A 27,750-nucleotide genomic window follows, 5' to 3' on the forward strand; every position below is an offset into this window, starting at 1 on the left:
CCCAGCGGCGGGTGCCGTCCTGTCCCGGCAGGCCTTGCGTGGTGCGGCTGGTGGCTCTGTCGGTAAGATGGCGGCCGTGAGTCTGAGGCTCGGAGATCTGGTGTGGTGAGTGGCGGGGCAGGCCGGGCGCTGGCGGGGCAGACTGGGGCGGCGGCCGCGGGCGCCGGGCGGGCGGCGGTGGACGGCGGGGCAGACGCCTCTTACGGAACGAGGCCGAGGCTCCGCCTGTGACAGCGGAGGCGCAGGCGGAGCGGCGGCGGGGCTGTGCCCGGCCCGGGGGGGAGCGCGGCACGGCGGGAACCGAGACGGGCCGGGCCGAGCGCTGTCACCCCGTAGCCGCGGGGGACTCCGAGGCGCGGCAGCGGGGAGGGAGGGGCTTGGCAGGGCAGGGCAGGCGGCGGCGGGGCCGCGGCCCGGGCGGCGGGTCTCGCCGCCGCCGTCCCTCGGGGGCGGTGTGGGGAGGGGCGGGGGGCGGCGGCGGGAGGCAGTCTGGGGCCGCGGGACTGGGCTGGAGCGGGCCGAGGGGGGGCGGGCTCGGCTCTTAGCCGGGCCGGCACCGGAGACTAACGGGAGGCGGCGCATAAAAGAACCTGTGTAAGATGGAGGGGCGTGAGGGGAGCGGGACAGGGGGGCAATCATTGCAGGGCTCGGTTGGAAATACGCTCTCCTCCCAAGGGAGGCGAGAAGGGACGTAAACAAGTTAATAGGTGTTTAGGGAGAGCAACGATACCATTTCTTGGCAGTGCTTTAATCAAGCAGCACAACAATCTGGGAAAACAGCAGTTTTTTGCAGGTTAGGATGTCCCTGTTGAAGCTCACAGAAGCCATTTCCCCTTGTCACTCCATTTTTACCCTCAAATAGTCAGAGAGCTGTGATTTTGTATTTCCTGATCAGGAGAACTGAGGAGATTCCATTGAGCCCTGTAAGTGCTGATTTTTAAGTGCACAGGCTGTACTGTACTTGATAGGCTAGGGTGTCCTGCTAGGGCTTGCAAGAAATAGCTAATCCCCAACACGCAAGTGCATGCATTTATATTTATATCCCAGATAAAAAGAAGCGCGTGCTCCAGGCTGTGACAACTGCAGTTTCTCATCCGAAAAATTGACAGTGCTGTGAAGTTGTCTAATTTATATAGCAAAGTAAGTAAAGATTGGTTCCTTTTAGCAAATTTTTTTTTTTTTTCAAACGAGGATTTGGGGAGTGCGCTGCTCTCAGTGTTGGAATGCAGATTATCCTGCTTTAGTTTTGTATATGACAACCTAGACAGGTACTATCCCTACAGCCATCGCAGAAGAACTGTAAGAGTAAGACAGTAACATATGAAAGGCTTTGATGAATGTCTTGTTCAGTACAAGAATGGAAGCATCGAATATGAGACACGGTCACGGTTACAGCTCTTGGCAGTGTTCCTGCCTGACTGTCGCTACTGAGTCGTCTGTGTAGCATTGCCATCTCAGGAGGGGCTGCAGTGCCACTTGCTGAGAATTTTTGCTTCAGGAGGTGGCGGACTCCACAGGTTCTTTACCAGTCTTTTGCAAGACAATGACTGATAAGGTTTTGTGAGAGTACTGCAGCCCGAGTAAGTGACAAGGGTAAGATAGTGATAAAGCCACCATGCTGAGGGCTAAGACTAATGTCTGTCTTCCTCCTCTCTGAAGAAATAGTTTTGTGTAGTTTTCATAATGGAAACATTTGCAAGTGTAGGAATTAAACTTTTCTGCCCTTCTTATGGCTCTTTTATATCTTTAGCACGTCTTACTGTGGTGGTGAGCACCTGAAGAAAGTGATAGTGGAACACCTGTTCAGGGGGTCCTGCCATTAATGCTTTCCTGTGAGAACTTCTAAGAATCTCAGCTCTCTGAGCTGGAAATCGGTGGCTGCTCTGCTCACTAGACTGTTCCGTCCGGATGGATATAAGTTACCAACTTGAACTTTGGTTTGATTGCCTGCATCAATACTTTTTTTCAGTTCCTTGTGAGGGAATATCCAGTCTTACAGTGCTATAGTGCTTACTACTCTTGTATCTTCCAGGCAGTAGCTATGCTGCTGCTGTTCTGTTCACTTAAATTCTGATAGTTGAGTAAGTTCATGCAGACTGTTCAGAGGCTTAGTTTAGGTGCAGGTATCTAACAATGTAATGCTTGTGTGTCAACTGCACGTCTTGCCTTTCACGGTAGGTTTTGACTGTAAGTTGTAACTCTCTTAATATGAAAAATATGACGTAATGCAAAAAGGTAGACATGGGATAGTTGGTTTTTGTCTGGTTCTAGTGCCTAATACTTTCTTTTTTCTCTAGGGGGAAGCTGGGCCGGTATCCTCCATGGCCAGGAAAGGTGAGGTTTAGTTTGTTTTTATTATTGCTTTCTTGGGTTTTATTTGTTTGTTTTTGCTTTTTCCTTCTGCACAGAGAACGCTTTGCCTGAAAGCATTTCAGTTAAAGATTAATATTGGATTTTTTTTTTTTTTAAAATACATATCCCACAAAGATAAACTGTGAACCAGTTCAGGACTTTATTTGATCTAGGAGTTCAGACTGTTGCTAACAGCTGTTAGTTCAGATGGAATGACAAGCAACAGAGAGCAGTTCATCCAGCTCTGCAACTGACTGTTTCCCAGATTTAGTTATTTAATCCCTATCGCTTTCTGCAAGACAGGTTTCTTTCCTCCCATAATAAATTGGTTAAATGCACTGTGTTAAATAACAGAAATAAAGAGTCTGGCTTCTCAAGATACTGTTTTAGAGCTATGTTTTTTGAGTAATAATTCTGGGGGTAGGGAGTAGTTAAACTTTCTCTTCTGGTTTGGTTGGTTTTTTTCTGATTAAAGGCCAAAAAGATTTAAAAAAAAAAAATTGAATTATACGCGCCATTTTTATTATTTCTACTTCTCTGAAAGAACTTTATTTTTGGTGTAGGTACGAGAACTAAGCATGCTGAGATAACAGCATGCAGCAGGGAAAAGTGTTGTCAGTATGACTGACAACCATAAATGTTTGGCTTCACTCTGCTTTTTGGATCAAGTTAAGTCCAGGCTCCCCTGTAGTCTTTCAGGTGTCACCTGTGTATCTGAATGACAGCTTTTCTCTTTACTAATATTTTAAACTTTTTACTCCCAGAATAGACTGCTTATAGACAAAGCTTTAAATGTAAATTTTAAAAGTTACCTAAGTGGAACAAACTTCTATTAATGCCATTTGGCTTTCTAAATTTTTAAAAAGATGGCTAGCTTATCTATTGGGGATAGGGAGAAGAAAACCTCACTAAGAATGTAGTGATGTATCAGTGGAGTTTGGGTACTTTTTCAGTCTGCTGCAGCATACCATGGAAATAGGGGTTATGTATTTACTTGAAAGACTTATAACAGTTTCAAGTTCTCTTCCTAGTCAGATTAAAAAAAAATCTACAATAGCTGTAACACATGACAGTAAAATCACAGAGTATAAATTTTCATTATGTACTTTTTAACTTTCACTTCTAATCACCTTCAGATTGTTAATCCACCTAAAGATCTGAAGAAACCTCGTGGGAAAAAGTGCTTCTTTGTGAAGTTTTTTGGAACAGAAGATCAGTATGTACCTGCTTGTTTTCATCTGGTGGAAATACTGTGCCATATAATATGGATCTTTCATGGAAGAAATATTTACTAACACAGTGCAGTGTAGCGTTGCAAAGGATTGTCTTTGATCTACAAGCAAAAAAAAATTCAACTATCATTGCATGCTATAGCCACTCATGTGGGTGTATGAAGACTGTAAAGACTTACATACTCAATCATGTTGGGATTTTAGTTGCCGCTGTGAAGGAAAGTTCTTGGTAGCTTGCCATTTTTAGGGGAGTAGGTGTGACGTGACTGGGTTAGATTTTAGCATGTAACCACGTATGAGAAAGATACAGCTAAGAGTATTAGTCTGTTTTTCTGCCAGAAAAATAAAACAGCTACATACTTGCCATTTGTAAAAGAATATACTGTCATACCTGATGACTAAAAATTCTTGCTGTGCTTTGGGAAGACGTTACAGTATAGGAAAGCCAAAACTGTTGTAGACTACCTTTTTGCAAGGCAGAATTTATTGATTGCAAACACGCGTACAAAATCGTAGTTGTCTTAGATACTTACAAACTGGAAAAAAAAAACCCCAAAACCCGAGAACTTGGGTATTTCATGAAACTGAAAATTATTTTGCTAATTTTTCAGTTTTTCCCATTATTTTCTGCTATTTTGCATTAAGTCATGCAATAAGGGAGAAAATTATAAATATCTGCGGAAGACTAGAAAACCCTTTACTTTTTGGAAAAAAGGTAACAAGAACTGAGACCATTTAATGGATGTTTCTTAAGGAAATTATTTTTGACTGCTAAATTATTTTTGCTCAATATTTAAAAATCATTTTCCATTAAGAACTGAGGTCTAAACTTGATGGAGTAGAAGTGAATGCTGCATACTAAATAGGGACGTTTGTTGGATCTCTAGTAATGTAAGGCAGGTGAAGGTTGATTTGAGGGCAGAGAGTGTTTCTTGGTGGTGGCGTTGTTGTTAAACATGGTTATTTGAGCTAATCAAGTTCTAGAAGTTGAGGAGGTTGACTATTTCTATCCTGATTGTTCTCAATTCTTGTATTTCACGTTACTGAATCAAATACAGAGATGTTTTGTATTACGACAAGTTTGGAAAAAGTGGTCGTATGTCTGGGGTACTGTAGCTGAGATTAGCAGCATGATTGCAAATGAAGAGTTCAGAGCTGCAAAATAATCGGGATTTATTACACGATTCTAGAGCTCTCGCTAGGGAAAATCCAGTCATCTGGCACAGTAAGGTAGTGTGGTCATTGTCGTGTCTCCCCTTCCCTCCCCCCGTCTCCAGCTTGTGAAATTTAATAATTTCCTGCTAGATAATTATGATTTAAAAATTTGCTTGCTTTGACTGGCATACCCTACCTGAAAATTAAATAGAAATAAATACTGTCCCTTTGTTCTTCTTTTAAAATAATATTGATAGACAGAAGAGAGAGAAGCTTGTGTACCTGTTCTGTCCTGACTTGGAATTTTAAAAGAGTGTGCTGGTCAGAACTGTGCTGTTCTAACCAGTGTGCTGCTTGAGAACCAAATCAGGAAAATTTAAATGATTTCACTTAAAATGCAAGCATGAAGAGAAAATCCTTTTACTTATTTTGTGCAAGTAAACTAATGTGTTTTGCAAATACTTTTTTCTAGTTGTGTATGAACAGTAAGTGGAAATATGTAACTGACAAAATGTCACTACTCTACATAATGAACAGCATGACGAATAGGAGGATGCAGAGCTCCATCACTGACTGTAGTCTGTGGTGTGATGAGTGCACTGACTCATACTGATATGCTAGTGCACGTTGCTTCTGTTTTCTAGCACCGCTCTTTCTGCCACTTTGAAGTTTGTAAGGTGACATTACTATACCACTGATCCATTTTTATGGCTCTTCTATTATTGCCTTACTCTGTCAAAGTTTAACAGGTGAGGATCTCGATACAAGCTATTTGCCTATGGTCCAGTGTGTGTAAGGTGAAGGTGATGCTAGTTGCTGGGTAGAATCCCTCTCAAACTTCTGAGGATGATTGCCAGCCAGTTTGTCGATGGGTAGGCAATCTCAGACTTGATACTCTTATTTCCTTCTGAGGATTCCCAGGTGACTGTTGTGGCCAGAAATGCCATTGTTTCAGGCTAGTTAAAAATTGTTTCCTCCTGACTTACATGGCTCCAGTTTGCCATACCAAAGATTAAGGAGAAAGCTGCTTAGAAGTAACAACTGGTGTGCATGCATCTGAGCGGAGTGGATGGGTGAATAAAAACGTATCGATGAGTTTGGAAGTGGTTTTGGTGTAGTGTATAGATAGGTTTTGGTTATTTGTGAAATCCTGAATAGCTTAGGGTACAGAACAGAAGAAAATGCATTTTTCTTTACCTGTGAATTGAATACTAATACTTACTGGCCCAGTGCGATGCTGCAGTGACTAGGGAAATACATTAACTGGAAGGCTGTAGGTAGTTTTGGCCAAAGACATAAAAGTGAGAGCATGAGTGCATTCAGACTGTGCTCTAAGACCTGGCTTTTGATGAAGTTTCTACTGAGCTCTATGCTCCTTATGTTTATTGTGTTGGTGGAGTTAGTTGCTTCTGTCACTTTCAAAGTTAACAGATTTTCTGGAAGATAAGGATTCTCTACTCATGGAAGAAGAATTTGCTTATTTGTTTAAACTGTGAAGTACACCTATGCTTTACCACAGTGAAAGCCACCTTGATGTTCATAGTAGTAATATAATATCTGTGTCCTATTCTAAGTGATTGCCTTAATTGTGATGCACGTACTAATGTAATGTCTCTTATTAACTTGTTCTCCAAATTGGTAAGGAGATTTTTCTAGTCTGCCTAGGAGTTCTGAGTGTCTCTTCTCAGAGTAAGTCGCATTAGAAGGATTCTTCAACTAAAATCATGAATAGTTGATGTTTCCTGCCCATAGACCTGGCAAGCATGTAACAACATCCAATTATGGGAGTATAAACAACAATTTTAATTTAGTCTTTCTAAATAGCAGTGGAACTTTGACCTCTTATCTGTGTTTCTAACTGTGCTTTTCAGATAGTTTTTAAGATCCCCTTTTATTTCCCAAGCTACAATCTTGTCATGGGAAGTCTTTGTAGATCATTCCAGTAGTCAAGTACTGCAATGTAAGAACTTACACATTGCTATATACGTGCATTTATTGCTTTTAGTAGTTAGAACTAATAGACTGGCAGGCCCATAGCCTACAAGTCTTTCTTGGTGTGCTTCATCCAGTTCAAAATATTCTTGCATTTCATGGCTTGCTTGGGAATTCATTATGACATTGTCAAAACTAAAAAAATCATTGCTTTGAAGGTATCATTCTACTATGTTTCACAGAAGTACTAGGGAGAGTCTTGCAGTCATCAGACGTGTGTACAAACACACACATTCTCCTCCCATCCCAGCCTCTTCCCCCCTTAGATATTCTGTAATAGTCAAATGGTCTTGCAAGTCATGTATATCAAAGTCTTAATAGGAAGCTGGAGCAGTCCATTCTTACTCATAGCACCTTTTTGAAGCATCAGTACAAAACTAAATAGTCTCACTAAATGTGGTGGAGTCAAGGGGCACTTCCTGAGTTGATATATTAAGGAAAAATTGGAGGAAGCTTGCAATCCAAGATAAGTATAATAATCTGCAGCCTATTTCCATCAGGCACAGTGATTTTAGCACAGCCCTCATTGCCTTCCCATCCTCCATATCCTGTTGGGATGCAAACACCTACCCTCTTCTGCCACTGTTCTCCCTGGTTTTTGAGGAGAGAGAAATTTCTGGATGTAGTCTTTCTAAAATGTTCTTTCAGGTCCCAACATCAGAAAACACTTGCTTAAAGTTTGCCACGTGTTGAACGTGGTACTCTTTGGCTGTCTGAGGAGCCAGAGGGTATAGGCTAAGCTGACAGAGAGGGTTAGTTTACATTGCTGGTGTTTCTCAGTTAGGCAGATTATCCCATGCAGAGCTTTATGTTGCTGTAGCCAAACTGCTGTATAGCAGAGCCAGCTGGAATGTTGTTAGACATCTCTGCAGGCAGAGTGCCATAGCTGAAAATTACTGTAGCCAAAACTTTTCCACCTCTTGCTCATATCTTTAGATGTGTAAGTACTCTGCAAAATTTTTTTTATTGCACAAATTTGAAAAATCTACTACTTAGAATTTCTTTCAGTATTGCCCTGCTGCTTGTTTTCTTTTGCTAAGTATCCCCTCCTTTTAGCTGCATGGATGTTTATTCTAATTTAGTGTGGTCATTTTTGTATTTTTTTTCCATTAAGAAGTTTACATATCAAATTCCAGAGTTCAGCCATTTGAGTTGTTTTACTGATGAAAATTGGGGCATTCCCTTTTCACAGCAGGAAACCCATCTTGATTTCTCTGTTGTGTGCTTGCAAATAACCAAGCAGTTTTCTTTTGACTTTCAAAATTGGTTGTGTTAGCGTTTAGTGTGGGCATCTAAACTGCTACAGTGTAAAACTTTATGAAATTTTTCCCAGACTATAGTAAATAATAGAAATTTGGAGGTACAGTGCCACTGTTTTCCATTCCTAACTGTAAGGCTTGCAAAAACTGAGTATTTATGGATATTCCTCCACTTCCATTTCCTCAATTTATCATTAGGAATTGATATCTTTAGACTGGAAGAGAGTGGCTAGAAAGTTGGGGGTTTTAAGGTCTCCTTGCCTGTGCTAAGCTCGTATCATGGATTTGAATCTGGTATCTCTGGTTGCATCTTTTCTGTGCCACTGTTTTCCATACAGCTCCAGGTCACATTTGTACTTGCCTCTGCTTTACAAGCATTCTAAGTTTTGATTATTGTTCATTAATATAATATGGGTTTTACATGAGTAGTGGTTTTATAAGAATGATATTTTGGAGGGGATGAGGAAGAGTATGGAGAAATGAGCAGAGAAACCCATTACTAACATATCTCTTTTTTTTTTTTTTTTTTTTACATCTTTTCACTTTCCATTTAGCCCATCCTTTACAGATAACCAGATGACTCTCTGCAGCAGTATGAGTACAATTTCATCTTAAATATGACATCTTCAGTAATGTAATGTCACTAATGCTTTCCTAGGGCATTAATTCATTGCTGAGTCAGGAGAGAAATAGTAGTTCCTTTTGTATGTTGCATCCTAGAGACCTCTTATCTAAATATTGGCCATCATTGGCTTTGAGTTTATTGCTTAACAGAGAGAGATCTTGTCTATAAACATGAATGATTTTGTTTCATGGACAGTTCTTTCGTTTTCAAGCGTTTGAAACATTGCACGCAAATGTTTTATGGACATCAGGTGTCAAAAGACATGTTTGTATCTTACAGAAGGTTGTCCAGGTAGGTTACACACAAAGGATAAACTGGAAGGGAAAAGACCAATTTTTTTTTTTAATTTTATTTTTTTTAAATATTTTTTTTAACCCTGAGGCAGCATTTAATACTGTTTTTCACTTATTAGTTTGTCTCTGAGATCTCTAGCTCTTTGTCCTAGGGGATCACAAGTGCCAAGATGTACCTTCGAAGCCAGGAGCCAGAAAGCTTTGTGCTTCAGACTTTCTCCATACCAAAGGAAAAGTAATGAAAAAGGAAGCTAATGAACATGTGGAGTGAGGAGGGATAGGATGTGCAGAAAGCTGAGAGAATGCCTTGATAGAAAAAGTTATTTTTATTTAGAAGTTCAAATCCGGCAACAACGTTTAATATGCTTTATTATAATGTACTCCAAAATTTTGTTTCCTTTACATACATAATGGAAAGGCTTCTCATGAGCTGATGTTGTCTAGTACCTAGGGATGCTTTGTCACTGAGTGCCACACAGAAGAGCTTTATAGTATAAGAGAATTTTAAGATATGTTTCACTATAAAGTCTGGGCAGCTAGGAGGGATTCTCTGAATAGCTGCTGGATGGCAGGCTCTAGTCTGAAAGTAATGATTTGACTCGTTATATTAATTTAAGTCAATTATTATGAAGAAGATGTAAACTAAGCAAAAGTATTCCGCTTTGTGTGCAAAAGAGTACTGGATTCTGCTTCCAGGCTATGGTGGAATCATCCTGCAGGCCATACTGGCAGTGTGGACAGAATACTAGCATTTTTTGCGGTCAGTTCTAGCAGGAGGCCTCATCTCTCCAAATGCAGCCCAAAAAGTTTCAGTCTACCTTAAACAAGTTGATTGCTGACTACAAACAATGGCTAATGCCAGTGAAGAGAAAGATCTCCATGAAGTTTTAAAGAGTTTACTGGACTTTACTACTTTGTGAAGAGAGGACAAGCAAGATCCAGCAAAGCATTATTATTATTTTCACCTCTACGTTCAGTTTAGCTGTATGACATGATGCTTACAGTGTCTGACAATGCAGCTATTAAACCACTTCACCTGCTTACAGGAGCTAGACTGCACTGGAGAATATTTAAATCCTATAATCATGGCTAGTCAGTGTTTGTAACACATGTTTTGGGATCAGAGGAAATCAGTTTGACTGGTTTTTACTGTGTGCTGGGCTGCTGTACGCTAAGAAGCACTGTTGGTCATCCTAGCTCAGGAAAAGCTTTTCTAAAACTTATACAGGTCTGTTTTCAGTAGGATGGAAATAGCTTTGTAACTGTGGCTGATAAGCCTGGGCTTGAACTGGGGAGAGAGGAAGGTAGTCTAATCTCTGTGAGAGCCACAGGGAATGTTGAAAGCAAAGGCATTCCCCTAAGCCACAGTGAAGGAGTGGTAGAAGAGCTTGTCAACCTGAAGGAAAGTGGAGTTGTCACCCTGTACTTGACCACTTAACCATTTGGTAAATGTCAAGAAGTCCTACTTAGCAGCAGTGGAAACAGGGAAGTCATTTGAGTTTCCTCATAGGACTGCAGTCAGGTTAATACTCTGCTACTGTACCAGTTTATCTTAAAATATCAACAGTGAAGAAAACGGTTCTTTGTTCTCAAAAGTGAAAATGTTTTCGTGCAGAATATCAAGGTACATCATAAATATGTTCAGCAATGAGCTGTGGTGTTTGCGCTCACTTTATTTGTGGTCAGCTCTATTGTGAGATACATAATTTTGGGGTTTTTTTCTCCAGTTTTTGCAGACACTTATGTGTGCACAGTATGTTTGAACAAGGGATTGATGGCTTAGAATTGTTACGTGGCCTCTGCTTTCAACAACCTCTCGAGCAGATTCATATTATTGGCTACCTTATGTGGAGGCCTGTGATTGTGGGTGTTCCTCCTGGTGATACAAAAGCAGTCACTAGACTGCCTTTGCTCTAAACAAGTACCTATGATCACATCCAAAAGCTGTCTTGCTGATAGAGAATATGAGTAACGCTTAGAGCGGAGCATTGCTAGCATAAGAGCATATAAAACTTGAGAGAGAAACCAAGTAAAAGTGCCAGAAGAAAGTTCTCGGTGAATGCAGAAATCACAGCCCTTCAGGTTGTAGAAAGCAAGTGAGTTTGGGCTGCTATCATCAGTTGCTCTGGACAAAAGAAGTGTATCTGTGTGTTTCTAAAAGTGGGATGGTTGAGAAAGTTGCTGTTTGGAGAATATAACTAACTTTTTTCTGGTTTCTAGTGCTTGGATCAAAGTGGAGCAGCTGAAGCCTTATCACCCTCACAAAGAGGAAATGATAAAGATTAACAAGGGTAAGCGCTTCCAGCAAGCCGTGGATGCTGTAGAGGAGTTTCTTAGAAAAACCAAAGGCAAGGACCAGGTGAGTGGGTTCTTCAGTACTGTGTGCATCAAAACAAGTCTTAGCATGAATGATGGTCAAATGTATTTTTATGTGAAAGGAGTTTGTTGCCTCTGGCAAGTTGAGGAGGCAAGTTGTTTTCATTCCTTTGTTTTTTTTTCCTATCCTCTCTTCTTCCCCATTCAGTCTTGTTTGGTGGGGGAAAAAAAGTGTTGTTAAACTGATGGAGAATCTGAAGAGGCTAATTGGTCTGCTTATGATGATTTGATAAATCAGTCGTAAGTCTTGGGCTAGATTTTGATATCTACTAATCTTGTCTTTAGTATATTGGAAGTGCATATATGTGCACACACTCCCAGCAAGTCTTCAGATGGCCTGTTCTGTTACTCGCTTACTTAACTGATGTGTTTTTGCAGGAGAACTAACCAGGAACTTCACTCACTGACTTCAAAGGGCTAACAAATACCTAGTTTTCAAGTTACTGTGCTGTTGTTTTGCTTGATAGTAATCAGCACAGGGTTCTTCACATCCTTGGTTTTGCATGAAAATCATTCCAGCTCTTCTCTTCTTTCCTTACCATCTTCTATTCTGTAATCTCTCAGGCATCTTCCCATAACTCCAATGAAGAGAAGAATCGGCGTAATTCCAGTGAAGAAAGAGGCAAGCCATCCGCTGGTGAAGAGAAACGCAAAGCCAGTTTGTCTGAAGGGAAGTTGAAGAAGGGCACAGGGGAAGGAAAAAAGAGGGTCTCTTCTGTATCGTCAGAGAGAGGATCAAAATCACCTTTGAAAAGAGCCCAGGATCAGAGCCCCCGAAAGCGGGGGCGTCCACCCAAGGATGAGAAGGTTTGTGTTGTGCATGTCCGCCAGTGCCCTGTGGACTTTGCAAATGGACTCTAGGGTTGACTGGCACCTTGACTAACAGGCCAGCAGGAAGAGTCAGTTCAGTATCAGGTTTTTTTAAGCTGTTCCATGTTACTGTTTCTAGACCATTTGGCTGCCTGATGCCTTTGGCAAGCATATTCTTCCTGTAATTTTTACTAGTTAGTTATTTTGAGTGGCTCTATTCATATCTTTGAGAGGGCTTTGAGAGCTGTGTCGTGAGACTCCACCTTTCATCTTGCCATCCCTCAAGATCAGTTTGTGCGGGAAGGATTAGTGAAGAGATGTGGGTCTTCATCTGATTCCTGACTTCTCCCATCTCTTCTACTTTGTATGATTAAGTGATTAGTAGTCACTCAGCTTCACCCTTAGTACTTTACAGAGGGTGGGGTATTTTTAAGGGCTAGGGCTTAAAGAAACTCTTGTAGCCTGGGGAATCCACCAGAAGAATTAATTGTATTCATTTCAGCTTCTGTGCTATAGGATATATTTCCATCCTCCATTATAAAGGTCCAACCTTGGAGCATTATTATTTTATCCGCATTACTTCCCTGTTATTTCTGGATGTTGTGGCAGCAACAATAGCCACCAATACTTTGTATACCCTCATCTAGAGTTCCAGCCTTTTTATTTATTGTGGAACTCACTGTTGTGGTCCAGATCTTCCTTTTCCAAATGGATAATTATTTCAGTGGATTATCACAATGCACATGCTCCATCGGAGACTACACCTGAAGACCATTGGGAGACCTCAGCTGATACACCTTGTGGCAGCCTGCTTGCTCACCTGTGCTTCAAAGGGATCACGTTTTCATTGTGCTTCACAATCTTTGCTTCCAGTGCACTTCAGGATACAAGTCAAGATGGTAGTCTTTGATCTCCAAAATTGTGAATGGATTGGCCTTCACTGGTTGAACAGCAGACTCTTTCTTGATGTAGTAAAATGAAGCTAATCATCTCAGATATTAGCTATGAAGGAAGTACTGGCTTTTTCTTTTTTTTTTTTTTTTTAGAGCCAGCTTCTGTTAAGTCAGGCTGTACAACAGAGCCCATCAGTTTCTCCTTTTGGGGGAAGTTGGAGGAGGGGAGGAATGGATGCATATTTGCAAATTCTTATTAATAATTGCAGAACCTGTGACTTGACTGATGCAGGAAAACACTTTACTGGCAACATACTTTCACCTTTAAAAGTGTCTTGCTATGACTGTGTTGTATCTTTACATATTTCTGTTACAATAAGCCCCGGAGCCTTTTTTTTCCACTTGCAAAATGCTTTTGTGTCTTTGAGCTAGATTCGTTCCAAAACTGATCAAAACTGATGGCTGGGAGAATTCTGATCGTGCTGACACATTGCATGCTTAGGTTTTACTGTATTAGCTACCTCAGGGCATCAGAGCGCTTTGAGTGAGTTAATTGTGGTAGTAGAAATTATTTTACTGGCAAATTGCAAGCGGAGTGGTTTTAAACAGCTTATCACAAAGAGGTGGCCAGCTATGTGATAAATATCTGGCCACAGACCATGAAAATAAGCAGGCTAATGTGGGAAAGTAGCCTTATAGGTTCTGGAAAGTAATGTACTGACAACTAAAGAAATTGCCACGAAAATATAACAGTACTGCCTTAATACTATTTCTCAGCCTGTGAAATAACTTTAAAATCTTTTCTTCTTGCCTGGTTCTCATAATTTCCCCAAATTCTTAGCCCTAGGGTAGAAAACATGTCGCTGTTCTGAATTACTGCAGTGTTGGGATTTGGGGGTTTTTGCCCCATCACGGTCCAAATTCTGGCTTTGCAAGTAATAAGGATGCACAAAATTCAAGGATCCAGTTGCTGCTGAGGTGTGCTCTGTCTAGAAATGCTCTGTAGGCATACATGATCATTCAAATACTCTCATTTTTAAGCTTATATGAATATTTTCAAAGGACCAGCATGACTTCATAGGTATCAGAGCAGGCTTCATCCATGCTTTACCAGTTGAAACAGCAGCATGGTCTCTAAGGAGAGAATTTTAGTGTGCAAGGCTCTCCCTAGACTGAAGTGGCATTTTAAGTTTAGAGACTGATGTCTAAATTGTCCCTGCTAACAGATGAAACAGTTGCATCAATCTGGGTTACCTCCAGGAGTCTTGCTCTTACCTTTTTTGCAAACAGTGCTCTTCTCTTGTGGTTCTGCGTGGACACTAAGGTATATTGTGCATTTTCAGGAAGTAATTTTGGAGGGGAGATAGTGTGATTCCATTTCTGAACCCTAATTTCAGGAAGATAACACATACTATGCAGAAGTCCTGCACATTCTCTTCATATAGCATAAAGACCTATATGTCTATAGCATATGTTTGTGACCTATAGCATAAAGACCTATTTTAACCTATATATCTTGGGGAAATAAGAAAGATAAGTTTTAATCTGCTCAACAGTAAAAAAACCCCAATGCGTTAAGTATTATAATGACATTACAAATCAGGGCCTGTTGAGTGAATGGGGCGGTCCACATATCAGCTTCTGTCTCATGGATTCTGCAAACTTGAGCAGATGTGACTATCAGCCTCATGCTTTGAAGGTTCTCCTGTTAACAGGTAGGCTACTTTTTTTATGACAGTGGAGGATTAGAAGAGTTCAGACTTCTGACTGATGTGATGTTCTTCACCCATTTGTTTAGCTTTTTGCATCCACCAGAGGAAGATGCTGGATCAAGTGTGTTCATTTGCTTCTCTGCTCTTTGCATGATTACGCAAGTGCAATGATTCCTCTTACATATGAAGAATGGATTCTCCAGAAGCCATAACTGTGGTTGAATTCCTTCATTGGCAGTTCATGTTTTCTTCACCTCACCTGTGTTGATAATACACTGTGTGTTTAAATATGAACTCTTCATGGAAAGGCATGTGAAATGGAAGGCATTTGTGGTGCTTTTCAAAACTCTGTATGTGTGCTCATATGATCAACGTGCTGTGGCCAGCCACTGAGCCAGGTTGTAAGCTCTTTCTGCTCCTCCTTCTGTCTCCTCAGGACCTCACAATTCCGGAGTCAAGTACAGTGAAGAGGGTGATGACTGGAACAGTGGCTGGATTTAAATGGCCGCCAAGCGTCAGTGAGGTGAGAAACTTTACAACACATGCAATCTAGGAACTGAGTTTGTGGAAGCAAATCTAGAACCTTTTGTCTGGACTGTAAAATAGCGAGATCTTCTCTTCCTCCTGTAGGAACAAAATAAGACGCTCTTATTCTGTCATTCTGTAGTGTAACAAAGCTAGACAATATCCCGGGCAATTAAGAAGTATGCTGGGAAGTGAGATTTCAGTCTTTGTGGAACCATTTGCAGATTCACACTTAACTTGCTGCACTCATTTTTGCGCTTGTTTCAAAAGTATTTCTGGGACTGGCTTCCCAAAACTGGAGGAGTTGATGTGGATAGTCTCTCCCTGTCTGGATACTATCGTATGGGGTGGTTTCATTTGATTTCCCTCATAAGCAGCTTTTGGAAACCTTTCATCTTTGTGCATAAATAAATAAGTGGTCAGTAAAGCAGAGGTAAAAGCAGCATGACTCCAGGCTAGTGCATATGATGCTCATCGGGGAGGTGAGATACCTGGGCCTACAGTCCTTGTTGCTGTTAATACAGGTTTGCCTAGCATGTGACAGTGCTAGGTTTAATCTCCAGCCAATTCCCAGAATGTTGTTTTAAGGAGTTCCTTGGAAGCTGGAAAATAAGCGTTTTCATTCCCTTGGGAAGAAGAAGCGGGATATGAGATCTCTTCCTCCTATGTTAATCTTGCTCATAATCTTCTTTGGTTTTCCTACAGATGTCCAAAAATGAGGAATTTTACTTGAATGGCTTTGGTTTTGAGAATGAAACACAATGTAAACTGCTTAATTGAAACAGGCTGCTTGATACAGCTGATACATTTTATGTTTTCCACCTTAAGCTATTGTTCTCATGCAGCTTGGGAGAACAAGGGAATTGTGCTGTGGTTGCTCAGTGACTCTCTGGGAATGTTTCTGAGCCTGTACTTTCTCTCTTTGTAGCCTGTGAAAGACAGCGATCCACACTTTCATCACTTCCTGCTGAGCCAGACAGAGAAGGTGAGGATTTGGCAGACAGCATCATTCTGCTGGTCTGTCTAGCTTGGCATCCTGCCCTTTGCTGGGACTAAGTACAAGGAGTATGCGTAAAGAGCTCTGAAATGCTCTTCTTTGGGGCTAGTGGCAATTAGATTCTCATGTGCAATCCTGTAGTTCATTTACTTCCTAACCTTAAGGTTTAGAATGATTTAGCATTGAGTACAGTGAATAGTTTAAGTAACTAAAGATTATCTAGCACCAGGATTTGACAGGTCTGTTGTAGTAAATTCTGTAGATTGAACATTGAGGGGTAGGAAAAGCTGTTTTTCTGTTTAAAAACCCTGTTGTTTGATTGTCTTTGATGGTTGTCCTACCAGTTCCTTCATCTGGATGAACTTGTCAACTAACTGAATATGGCAGAAGAATTTCCATGACCAGAAAAAGTCCATGTAAAATATAGCCAGTTTATCTCCTGAGAGTCAGAAGCCTTGCAGGATTTTATCTTCAGCAGTGAACATCAGGAGGGAAAGGAAATTAAATGAAAAAGGATTTATATCTAGCTGAGGATCTGCGCAGAGCCAGAAGGATTAAGAGCAGCTAAGAGTTTTATTCTAGACAAGCTCACAATAAGCAGCATGGGAAGGAGCAACCTTCACCTTAATGTTTGTTGAAAGCCACATGCCTTCTCATATTAACAAGAAGGTCTTGCTTCCACAGCTGCATTGACATACTGAGCATAGATATGAGGCAAGGTGCTCTTTGGCAGGCTTTAGAGATCTCTGTTTTCTTTGGGCCAAATGTGAGAGTAGTGATGCCCTGGATCCTTGCTGCTAGAGGAGCCTGTTACATGAACTACAGAAAGGAGTTTGCAGTACCTGTATCAGAAGACAGGCTGAATTGCTGGGGCAGGGTGGGAAAGGAAGAGCTTAGTATGTTGCAATAGGTTTTTGTTTTTATTTTCCCCCATTGAGGGAAGCCTGAGAGTTTTCCTGCTTTGCAGATGGTGGTGGGTGGGTGAGCTGCCTGTTTCTATGTAACAAGGATATGGTCTGTTTGCTCAGCAGAGCAAATCAGCACTGTCCTTCCCCTGAATGCTTTGTTTTCTCCATACAGCCAGCTGTCTGCTATCAAGCCATCACAAAGAAGCTGAAGGTTTGTGAAGAGGTAAGTCAAATCTTGGGTTTGATGGATTTTCCTTATTGTCATGAGGACTTGCAGTTCCTCCAAAGCTGTGCGCCTTTTTTTTTTTTTCTTTTTCCCCCCCTCTCTCCCCTCCTCTACCCTCCCCCCCTCAGGAAACAGGATCCACCTCCATCCAGGCAGCAGACAGCACAGCAGTCAATGGCAGTATCACGCCTACAGACAAAAAGTAAGATCTCCAACGCACTTCAGCCATTTCCCTTCCTTTTTCTCCTTCCCAGCTCATACATGCAGCCATTATCCAGCTTGTCACTGAGAATAAATAAACCTAATGTTTCCCTCTAACTACAGATCTCCTCTGTCCTTGTGTGAAACTGATTTGGGGGGGGGGGGGGGAGGGGAGGGAGGCAGCTAAAAACAAACAGGGGCTGTACAGTAGAAAAATTCAGAATACGGGCTGGCCTGGATACATTTGCAATTCAGGGCTTTTGTGCCGTTGCCCTTTTCCTGTAGGGCGTACTGCAGAACATTAAGCAGCGGTATTTCTGAATGCTGTATGAGGCAGAAAGATAAAAGGGTGTCTTTCTCCAGTAGTGCCTGGCAGTTGACTGGGGTTGTTTAATCGCTCTCCTGAGCATGTAGAAGACAAGAGGAAGAGGGAGGCGTGTTCTCCCTGCACAAGAGCTTTGCTGTGTAGCACGTGAGCTTTCTGGTTTCTTCTAACGTCCCCCTCTCCTTTCTAGAGTGAGAGAAGCCTAACTTAAGCTTCCTGTTTCACTCTGTAACTTCCGCTCTGTTCAAATTGAGTTCAGGCCACAGCTTGCTGTTTGCCGTTGGGGTCGTTCTCATGGGATGTCAGTTCTCAACTGTACTCCAGGGGAACCAAAATAACAATGAAGCTGTTCAGGTAAAACAGTCTCTCAGGAAAGTGTGGCTCAGAGGTGGGTTGGGAGAGAAAGAATATTTCCTCTGTTCTAGAGACTTGAAAATAGGTGGACCTTGTTTGGGCTGTTTAAGGAGTCTATAGTGACTTGCTCTGACCTGTCTAAATTAGTTTGCTCTAACAAAAGGTAGCATGGCTAGCTGGGAGAGTGCAGGTTGTTTGCGAAAGCCACAGCGCATCTGTAGTGTGGCTAATTCTGAAGAATTAACTGGGGAATTGCCAGGCAGATTTCGTTACGAAGTTACATCAGACATGTAACTGAACACTTGCAGAATCTCCTACTAGAATTGTGGTTTTGGTATGAAGCTAGCTGCATGATGTATAAAAGGATCCTTGCAGCAATGACTGCAACGGAATTCCTGTTGCAGGTAACAGTAGGGATGGAACTTGTTAGCGCATTGTCTTTTTCTTGAAGGGGGGGAGCAAAACTCTTGCCAGCTTTGGGCGGTAGCGGGGGAGGCATGGGGGGAAGGCAGCTGGTATCTGGGACTATTGTATTGTCGCTCATGGTGACCTGACCTGTACTGGCCTATTACTTCCTTTCTTTCTGTGTCTGTCCAAAACTGCAGCTGTAGAGCAGGGACTAGGTCTTTGGTCTGTGCATGATGCTTAGCCCAGTAATCCTTGCTGGGCTTTATTAAAATAAAGGTTGTAATGTATCATTCAATAGTATAAGCAAGTCATTGTACATGTGACAGTGTAAAAATCAGAAGATTAATTAGAGAAGCACCTGCTGACCTCTAAATGTTCCCTTTATCTTCAATAAGGCAATAGCTGGCAACAGAAAGCATAAGAGCAGCAATTTTAGTAAAAGAAACAAACAAAAAACCCCAAACAACACCCCCCACACCCCACCCCCAACAAACAAACAAAATAACCCAGACCACCCAAACCTTTAATGCTTAGGTAGTCTTCTGAAGCAGACTAAAGACTTTCTTCAGGAAATTGTTAGGGATGTTTGGTAAGCAAAATAAATACCAGCTTGCTTTCAAAGCTTGGTATCTGCCCATTCTAGCTGTGGCTACAGTGGAACATGTTTGATTTTGTTGTGGTTTTGGGATTTTTTGCTGGTGATGCTCCAGGGTTTGCTCTTCATCCTTTCCAAGACCATGAGAGGCTGACACCAATTGCTTTCTGTTGCATTAATGTTTATCTCTTCCCTTTAGGATAGGATTTCTGGGACTTGGTCTGATGGGAAGTGGCATTGTCTCCAACTTACTGAAGATGGGTCACACTGTCACTGTCTGGAACCGGACTGCCGAGAAGGTAGGCATGTGCTTAAGGTACAGATGATACTTAACCTGTTCTAAACATGTAGTTACCACCTCTAGCTCAGGGAGGCCTGGAGTCACCAGTCGGTGGTGCCTGGGAGAGGATGCCAAAGAAACACAAGTATATGCTTGCCACCTCGTTCTATTATTATTTCCTAGGTGCTTGTTGGTGGCCACTTTTGACTAGATGAAGCTGTAGTCTGTCTTAGTATGGTCACTCTTATGTTAACAGTCCCCACCTCATTGCCATTTTGTATGAGATGAGAGAGTTGCCAGAAAAATTACAACCTTGTATATGTGTTGAGGAATATAGTGTAAAGTGCCTCTGGAAATACTACTGATGTAAGTAACCAAGTCATTGTGTCATGGAGCTGGACAAAAAGACCAAGTGCTGGGGAGTTGATCCTAGGAGCGGTGTGGTAAGATGCACTGCTTGACCGCAGCTTCATCTACACATCCATTGTGCTGTTCATGTTGCAGTAACAAAGGTTCTGTTGAAAACCTGCTGTGTCATAAGACCAGGATGAGAAGGGTTCTATAGGTGTATTCAAATGAAAACGGAGCTTATATTACACTTATATTCTAGCCAGCGTTATTCTTTGTAGTGGAGGAGGAAAAGTAGGTAACTGGGGGAGATGTGGTACTCAGATGATATTGTGGAATATCAAAGGCAAGAAGGGCACCGTGGTTACTTTGTTAAAAGGGATTAAAAGATTTCTTTTTTTTAACTGCAAAACATGGATGGTATGAGAGGATAGGGTAAGAAGGACACATGTCAGTCTCAGCTGTGCATATTCCTGTTTACTGTCCAGTAACACCTTTAGCTATGTCTTGTTTACCAGTTTTTTTCCCTCATCACTCCTGCAAAAACCACAACATACAATCTCTTATCATTTCACCTAAGTGTTCTTTTTCCTGTGTCTGTCTTTTGAAGTTCTTCACTTGGGGTTTCAGAAAAGCTGCAGAAGAGCCCCGTGTGTGCGTGTGGGGACAAACCAACAGAAGACAACCCAGTTGCTATGTAATTAATATGCCTGACTCCTTTTGAGTTGGGTCCAGCAGCAGAGTTTGTTTCAGCAAAATGCTAGAGAGCCCATTTGCTCCGTACTTAATTTTTCTTACGTTTGGATTTGTGACTTTTGCAGTGTGATTTGTTCATCCAGGAGGGGGCACGGCTGGGAAGAACCCCCGCTGAAGTTGTCTCCACCTGTGACATCACCTTTGCCTGTGTATCAGATCCAAAAGCAGCAAAGGATGTAAGGATTAGCTCTTATTTTTCCTCCACCAGCTAGAGTACAAGATACAGTCACTGAATGCCAGTTCTCATTCCTACTAACCATGGTAGCCTGGGTCATTGTAGATGCTGGGTAGTGCAGCTATGTAAAAATAAATGTCCCAACAAAAATCATACTTTTAAAAAAATAATCCCTGGGGGATAGGTTTTGATAACCCTCTAGGAGTCTACCGCTGCAGTGCCAGGCTCGCTTGAACTGCTGATTGGGGTTTCTTTGCAGACACCCTATTGCTTTACCGCTCTTCTGTTCCCCACAGCTGGTACTTGGTCCGAGTGGAGTGTTGCAGGGGATTCGCCCAGGGAAGTGTTACGTGGATATGTCCACCGTGGATGCAGATACAGTCACAGAGTTGGCCCAGGTAATCACATTGAACTGAACTTCTAACATCTGTGCTTCAGCAGCAGTACTGCAGTTCTTGTTGCTTCAGGCGGTAAGCTGTTGATAATAAAGATGCTTCTAAAGATTTTTGGGCTTCTTTTAGGAGACACTCAAGGCCCAGGCAAATAAGACAAAATAAACTGTCAAATCTTGACCAGCAAGCAAAGTTGGATGAGATGTTCCCTGGTGATAACAGCAAAGCCTGTAGATTTGGCAGGGCTGTTAACTGGCACCAATGCAAATAGCCAGCCAAATTATACAAAGAAGTACTTATAGCCAGATTGGCATTCTGTAGCAAACTGGAGGAGAAAGCACTGTCTGGATTGGTTACTGTCCTTAAATTGATAAAATGCATAATCTGCTAATTTTAAATGTTCTGGTTGGGGTAAAAGAATACCTGCATGTTTCATTCCGTAGAAATATTATTATAGAGAGGATTTCTGTAGAAGTGTTCTGATTATTTCTGATGTTGTACCTTTGATTTCCTCTTTGGCATCTTGATTGTTATCCTCTGCCCTAAAGGCAGTGTGTGTTGTTGCACAAGAAAAGGGAGCTAGTTTTGGTGAAGTTTTAAGCAGACGTATTGGTGATGCAGTAGTGTGTAACATGACTTTGGAAGATGAAGAGTCATACATATTAGTAAGCTTCTGGCTGAAGAGATCTGTCAAAGGCCTTTCCTCTTTGGGGAAAAGGGGGGGAGATACCATAACAGTCAATTTTCTGAGATTCCTACACCACATGTACAACTTCAGCACTGGTTCCTTGGCCGTTACAGGGTGCCATGGCAAAAGCACGTAAGTTCAGCTGCTTAAAACGTGCACAGTAGTGATGGGTGCAGGAAAGTGTTGCTGGAGTGTGAGGGCAACTTTTGGTCTTGAGTACCCTTTGCAGGTTGCAGCGCATCACGTGTTAGTGCTTTCCTCTCCTGTTTATGTGTCTGAGCTATTTGTTCTGCTTTTAAAATTCTGTCCTCAGGGACAGGAATGCCCTAAACAATGTTCTTGCTGTGCTGCCTACTGAGCATCAATGCGTGTTCTTCGTGTACAGCTAACTAGAGATGCTCTTTTTCCAGGTGATAGTGTCCCGGGGTGGTCGCTTTTTGGAAGCACCGGTCTCGGGAAATCAGCAGCTATCTAATGATGGGATGCTTGTGATCCTGGCAGCCGGCGACAGGGGTTTATATGAGGACTGCAGTAGCTGTTTCCAAGCGATGGGGAAGACCTCTTTTTTTCTAGGTAATTGAAACACAAAGGGCCTGGTAGCAGTTTCTGAGTCAGTGCAAGGACTGGCAATTCCAGCAAGGAGTCCGGGAGGCACATGTGTCGTCTGTTTCTTGTCTCCTTGGGCAGTATGGGAAACTGGCCTGCTCTTCTGGAACTTGGCCAATTTCAGAGCTTCCAGCCTAAGTTTTCTTTTTTTGAATACTGGCTCGTTATGGAGGATCCGTGATACTTTTTTTATTTTAAATCATACTTTGTTATGATCTCTCCCTTCCTTTGAGTGCTTGGAAAAATGGGTAAGTTTTCTGAAGTCTTTCAGGGGAAGGGAGAGCTGCCAAGTGCTTGATATGAAGAGTCCAGTAGTGTTAATACTGTGTGGGATGGGGGAGCAAGGCTGCTGTATCTCTTCTGGAGGAATGCCCAATGGTATGTCTCGCTCCCAGGTGAAGTAGGCAATGCTGCCAAGATGATGCTGATTGTGAACATGGTCCAAGGCAGCTTCATGGCAACGATAGCAGAAGGACTGACTTTGGCTCAAGTGACTGGCCAGTCCCAACAGACCCTTCTGGATATCCTCAATCAGGGACAACTTGCCAGCATCTTCCTGGACCAGAAGTGCCAAAGTAAAGTTCTCTTACATTGTTTTATTATAGGACATTTGCCACAACCTAGCAGCATTTCAGATAATGGCAGAAAGGAGAAAATAACTGTCCCATCTTCATCAGCCTGGGATTCTGGGTATTTTAAGCATTCTGGAAATGAAGAGCTGAGTTCCATTCCTTCCCCTTCATAGCCAGGGCTTCTGAGAATCCACCCCAAGCTCCGCATTGTCTACAGCCTGCTTAGGACTTGAGTTCACAGTGAGGATTTCCTTGGGGCAGGGTAATAAGTGAGATGGAGGGCAAGCTGCTTAGAAATCTGAGCTCGCTTTGTCAGTGGGCAATAGTGACATTATCTGCTGTGGCCAGATGAAGATAGAGAACAGAGAAACAGAAGAGCTAAAAGCAGTGTTCCTGGTGATCAGCATGGGAAAGGGAAGTTTGCTGTTGAATTGCATGCCCTTGCAATGTGGGCTTGAATTACTTTTGTCATGCTTACTTTTTGCACACATTCCTCTCGACAGATATCTTGCAAGGAAACTTTAAACCTGATTTCTACCTGAAATACATACAGAAGGATCTTAGATTAGCTATTGCACTGGGCGATTCTGTCAACCACCCAACTCCCATGGCAGCTGCTGCCAACGAGGTAAGAGTGGTTCAGGGTTCAGTTGTGTGTTACTCAACATTTCTTCAGTAGAATCGTTTGTCAACAAGAGACGAAAATCTAAGAATTACGTCATCTCTAAGATGAGGGAACAGCGATTGAAATATATTTTGACTAGGATGGAATTGAATTTGTTTTGATTGTAGAAGCCCTTAGAATATCACATCAGTAAACACAAATGGCCTTAAGATCTGGTGTGTTCTGATCTGCACTGCTCTAATTACTTGATATACTATGTGGTTCTCTGGTTTGCAGTGGTCAGCAAAGTAATTTTTCTGCTGGGGAAAGGCTTTGCACGGGAGCAGGCACTGATCCTTTTCTAATTTCTCTTCTCTAGGTCTATAAACGAGCAAAAGCATTGGACCAATCAGACAACGACATGTCTGCAGTGTACAGGGCCTACATCCACTAGGCTGCACCGTTCTTACTGTTAATACTATGATTATTGATTAATATTATTATGATACTGGGTTTTAACTCTGGACCAGTCCATCTCTGTCTCTCCATTTCCTTTTATACACAGACTTTGAGATCTGCCACGGAGGCAGCTGCTGCGGTGAGCCTTCCCCTGGTGGCAGAAGGGGGGGAGGAGGGGGCTCCGATTGTTGCAGTCTAATTAGAAAAATCCATGCCATGCACTGACAGTCATGGAACAGAACAGTGGCGGCTTGTTCAGAAGCTCTGAGGCAACTCTGCCAGAAATCTGCTGCTTGGCTGCTTTTATTTTCCTCTTTGTATGCTTGTCCAAGATGCTGTTTCTAACGATCCCTTTTCTCTGTTGCTGTGAAATAATGTGTGTGTTGGACTCTCTGCATCAAGGGGACATTCCCATCTACCTGTGAATATCACTAAAGTCCTTGGTCCCAAGTAAGGTGAGGAGCATTCCTGTTAATCGGCCACTGTTAGAGAACAAAGCACCTCCCATGGAGGAGAATGGCAGTTCCAGAAGGTAATGGGGTTGCGTGCAACACTGTCTTGATTCTGTTTCTTTTTAAACTTCCACCTCCCCAGCATTTGATGGAGGAATTCCTTGTACTGTTAAGAACAGATTGCATCCATGTCTTCCCCTGTACAGACAACTTTAGCTTAGGGAACACAAACCTTACTGAAAATGAGAGAATGCCAGTGTAAATGAGCCTCCTAAAAGGCTAATCACAGCTGCCCATCCCACAAACAGCATTGGAGATCAACATGTTTGCATAGAAAACTGCAAGAGAAACATACAGCCGAAAACTGGGCCAGAGATACTTTATTTGGGGAAGGAACAAACCTTAGGGTTGCTCCTGGCCTTAGCTTACGTTGCTTTACTTCTTGCCTTTTTTTTTTTTTTTTTTTACCCTTGTAGTCCATAATTACAAAGGTGTCTTGGATTGTAGCAGTGTCACAAGCAGAGTGATGAGTCTGAAAGGGGTGAGAAGAATGATCGTAGAGCCAAGAGATTGAGAATCCTGAGCTCCTTTCCACGCTCTCTCTGGCCTTTGCATGGTTATTATATCTCTTAGCCTGTTTGCCCATCTTTAAAGGTGGGTGATGATTACCTACCTCACAGGGATATTTTTGTGTACTGATTAGTGATCTTTATACATGTCAGGTTTTCCATACATGTTCTTCGTGTTACTACTCTGGGTACAACACTAGCACAGCATGAGACTTTTCCCTGTACCTGTGACTCTGCTTGTGGCCAGATACAACTTCTAGAAAGACTCATAAATAAAATGGGAGGCTAAGACCACTGTTGAGCTTTAGTCTAGAAACGTGGGGCTTGAACTGCAGATGCCAAGGCTAGAGAGCAGAGGTGCTCTCAGTGTTGATAGCAGTGCAACCCGGAGTCCAAAGGATGTCTGTCTCTAAAAATGCACAGAGCGTGGTAGGGGGTTTTCTTTTTGTTTTGTTTTTTTTTTTTTTTTGTTCTCAGTATTAGCCTTTTAGGAGGGTTCTTGCATTTTAGATTTGAGAGTTAGTAAAATGCCAGTAAGAAACTTCATCGGCCAAAATCACTTCTCAGTGGCACAATCTCCTCCCTTGGGTTGGGATTCTGAAAGGAAGGCAAGCAAATTCAAATTAGACCGTGTACCTTTAAATCCATGAGGTCTGCCCCTCCCACCATCTTATTTTTCTAGGAACTTAATGGCTGCGTAGGGAAATTTTCCTGTGGGTTAGGATTTCTTGCCAATCCTGCTTTGTGCAGCACGTGCATATGGTTCAGGGGCACCTTATTAAGAAACAGAGAAAGTATCAGATACTCATTATGAATCACATCTAACGCCTAATGCTGTAAATGTTACTTTGTTGAGTATTTCACCTCCTGTGATCACTATTATTTGTGGGCTAATATTGTGTTACGCATTCTGTCCTGTGGTGAACATCTAGTAATAGATCTGTTAGACATCACTTTGCCCGTTTGTCAGTGGTATATGTGAACAATACTAGTTATACATACATGTTTCTTTGGGCAGTGCAACTGTCATCCTGCATGTAGATAATCATATTAAAGGCACATATAGGATAACCAGCCATTAGCCGGCTTTTGACACACTTGCGCTTCCCCCATCCAGAAGAACTCAGCTATTAGCATCAGAAGTCCTTGGTTAAACATGCCGCAGTTAAGAAATCACTTACATGAATTGTGTATTGAGGGCATCCGGGGGAAATTGTGTTTTTGGGGGCAGGAGATAAGACCACAGGTATTATAGTGTAAGAAATCTTTTGGGCAGAAGAGGGAGGTACTGTCTCAGGTCCAGCTGAGAGTGGAACTGTGCTGAGCTAGTGCAGCAGCGTCCCTGACCTGTCCCTGCAGAGGTCTCTTGGGCCAGAGTGAAGGTGAATGTGTCTGAGCAAAGGTAATGGAGGATCTCCCTCTTTTTTTACTTTGTGGTGCCTCTGGATAGAGTGGGAATATAAAAGGAGCTCTCAAGTCCTGTGACGTGTATTTCATAGTGAATTCAAAGAACCGTATTTGTGAGAGGGAGAACCACTCCCTAGGCAACTCACTGCTGCAGGTTTTGTTTTCCAGAAATACTGTAGTTCTCAAAATGGAGGTCGTTACGTATGTGGGAGTGGCAGGTGCAGACTAGTTAAACACTGTAATTTATCCTGGGAAAGTCTGACTGCAGCTTTCTGGCGAGGTAGGTGGATGTAGAGTGGCTGGAGGGTGCGGTGCTGCCCAGCCAGCTGTACAATCACAGGTATGCCAGGGAGGAGCAGAAGGAGACCAGAGCTCTGAAGTGGATGCGAAGTGAGGAGGAGGGATGGAAATGGTGAAAACCGGACTGTTTCAGATGCCGTTGGAGATTGACTCGTGTCGGTCTCACTCGGATTCTTATATTTATGTCTGTAGCCTCTGAACATGGATCTTAATCTGTTCCTAGGCCTGAGATTTGGGGGGAGGGAAGGTGGGGAAGCTGTGGATTGAGAGATGCTCTAATAAAACTGGCTAGTCAATGTTGTCTTAATATTGTTGACAATTCTGTAAAGTTCCTTTTTACGAGGATTTCTGTTTTAGCGATTTGCTTTTTTTGACTCCCTCCTTTTTAAAGAGAAAATGTGACACTTGTGAAAAGCTTGTAAGAAAAGCAGTTTCTTTTTTCCTCAATGATAGATCCTATAGAATTAAGGTTGTGAATTTTTATTTTTTTGCCTTGTTTTTAATTAACGTTTGTCATTCAGAATAGGATGTGTGAAAATGTTTAAATGGCAAAACAAAAAGATTTTTTTGTGCAATTAACAAAGCTACTGGCAAAAAGAATAAAACCTTTCTTGGTAACACAATGTTTTTGTGGCAGTTTCTGAAGCCTCTCAAACCTGTATTGTGGCATTAAAGAAATCCGTGCGTTCCTGAAAACATTCAAAAATCAGAGTTGCTGAAAAACAGCACTATGCCTGAGAGCATTTTTGTCATTGCAGAAGCCTGATCTTGTCAGTGAGGCACTACAAGGGATGAATTTGGATAAATTCCAGCCCTCCGCGTGCAGAGGGCTGCATGCATCTGGACTGAGACAAGGACGCAGGCTTCGTTTTTAAAGCAAAGAATGCTGAGAGCTGAGGTCCAG

The 27,750-nt window shown here is 42.2% G+C and overlaps 1 protein-coding gene across 6 annotated transcripts; it reads left to right on the forward strand.

The window, feature by feature from the left end:
* The first annotated feature begins 25 nt into the window (after positions 1-25).
* GLYR1 (glyoxylate reductase 1 homolog) lies at positions 26-27,469 on the forward strand. Of its 6 annotated transcripts, none has more exons than XM_076351558.1 (16): positions 26-105; positions 2,298-2,334; positions 3,489-3,568; positions 11,129-11,267; positions 11,849-12,091; positions 15,136-15,222; positions 16,153-16,209; positions 17,302-17,352; positions 17,484-17,557; positions 19,438-19,537; positions 20,688-20,798; positions 21,094-21,195; positions 22,288-22,450; positions 22,879-23,058; positions 23,559-23,683; positions 24,039-27,469. In XM_076351558.1, the coding sequence occupies exons 1-16, from the start codon at positions 68-70 to the stop codon at positions 24,111-24,113; spliced, it is 1,662 nt and encodes a 553-aa protein (XP_076207673.1). In that variant the 5' UTR covers positions 26-67; the 3' UTR covers positions 24,114-27,469. The 6 variants fall into 6 exon arrangements, with proteins under 6 accessions (XP_076207673.1, XP_076207674.1, XP_076207675.1 ...); XM_076351559.1 differs by having other exon boundaries at positions 21,097-21,195; XM_076351560.1 differs by having other exon boundaries at positions 20,706-20,798.
* Positions 27,470-27,750: the final 281 nt, after the last annotated feature.

This window comes from Aptenodytes patagonicus, chromosome 13, assembly GCF_965638725.1.
Source record: "Aptenodytes patagonicus chromosome 13, bAptPat1.pri.cur, whole genome shotgun sequence".
NCBI classification, from domain to species: Eukaryota; Metazoa; Chordata; class Aves; order Sphenisciformes; family Spheniscidae; genus Aptenodytes; species Aptenodytes patagonicus.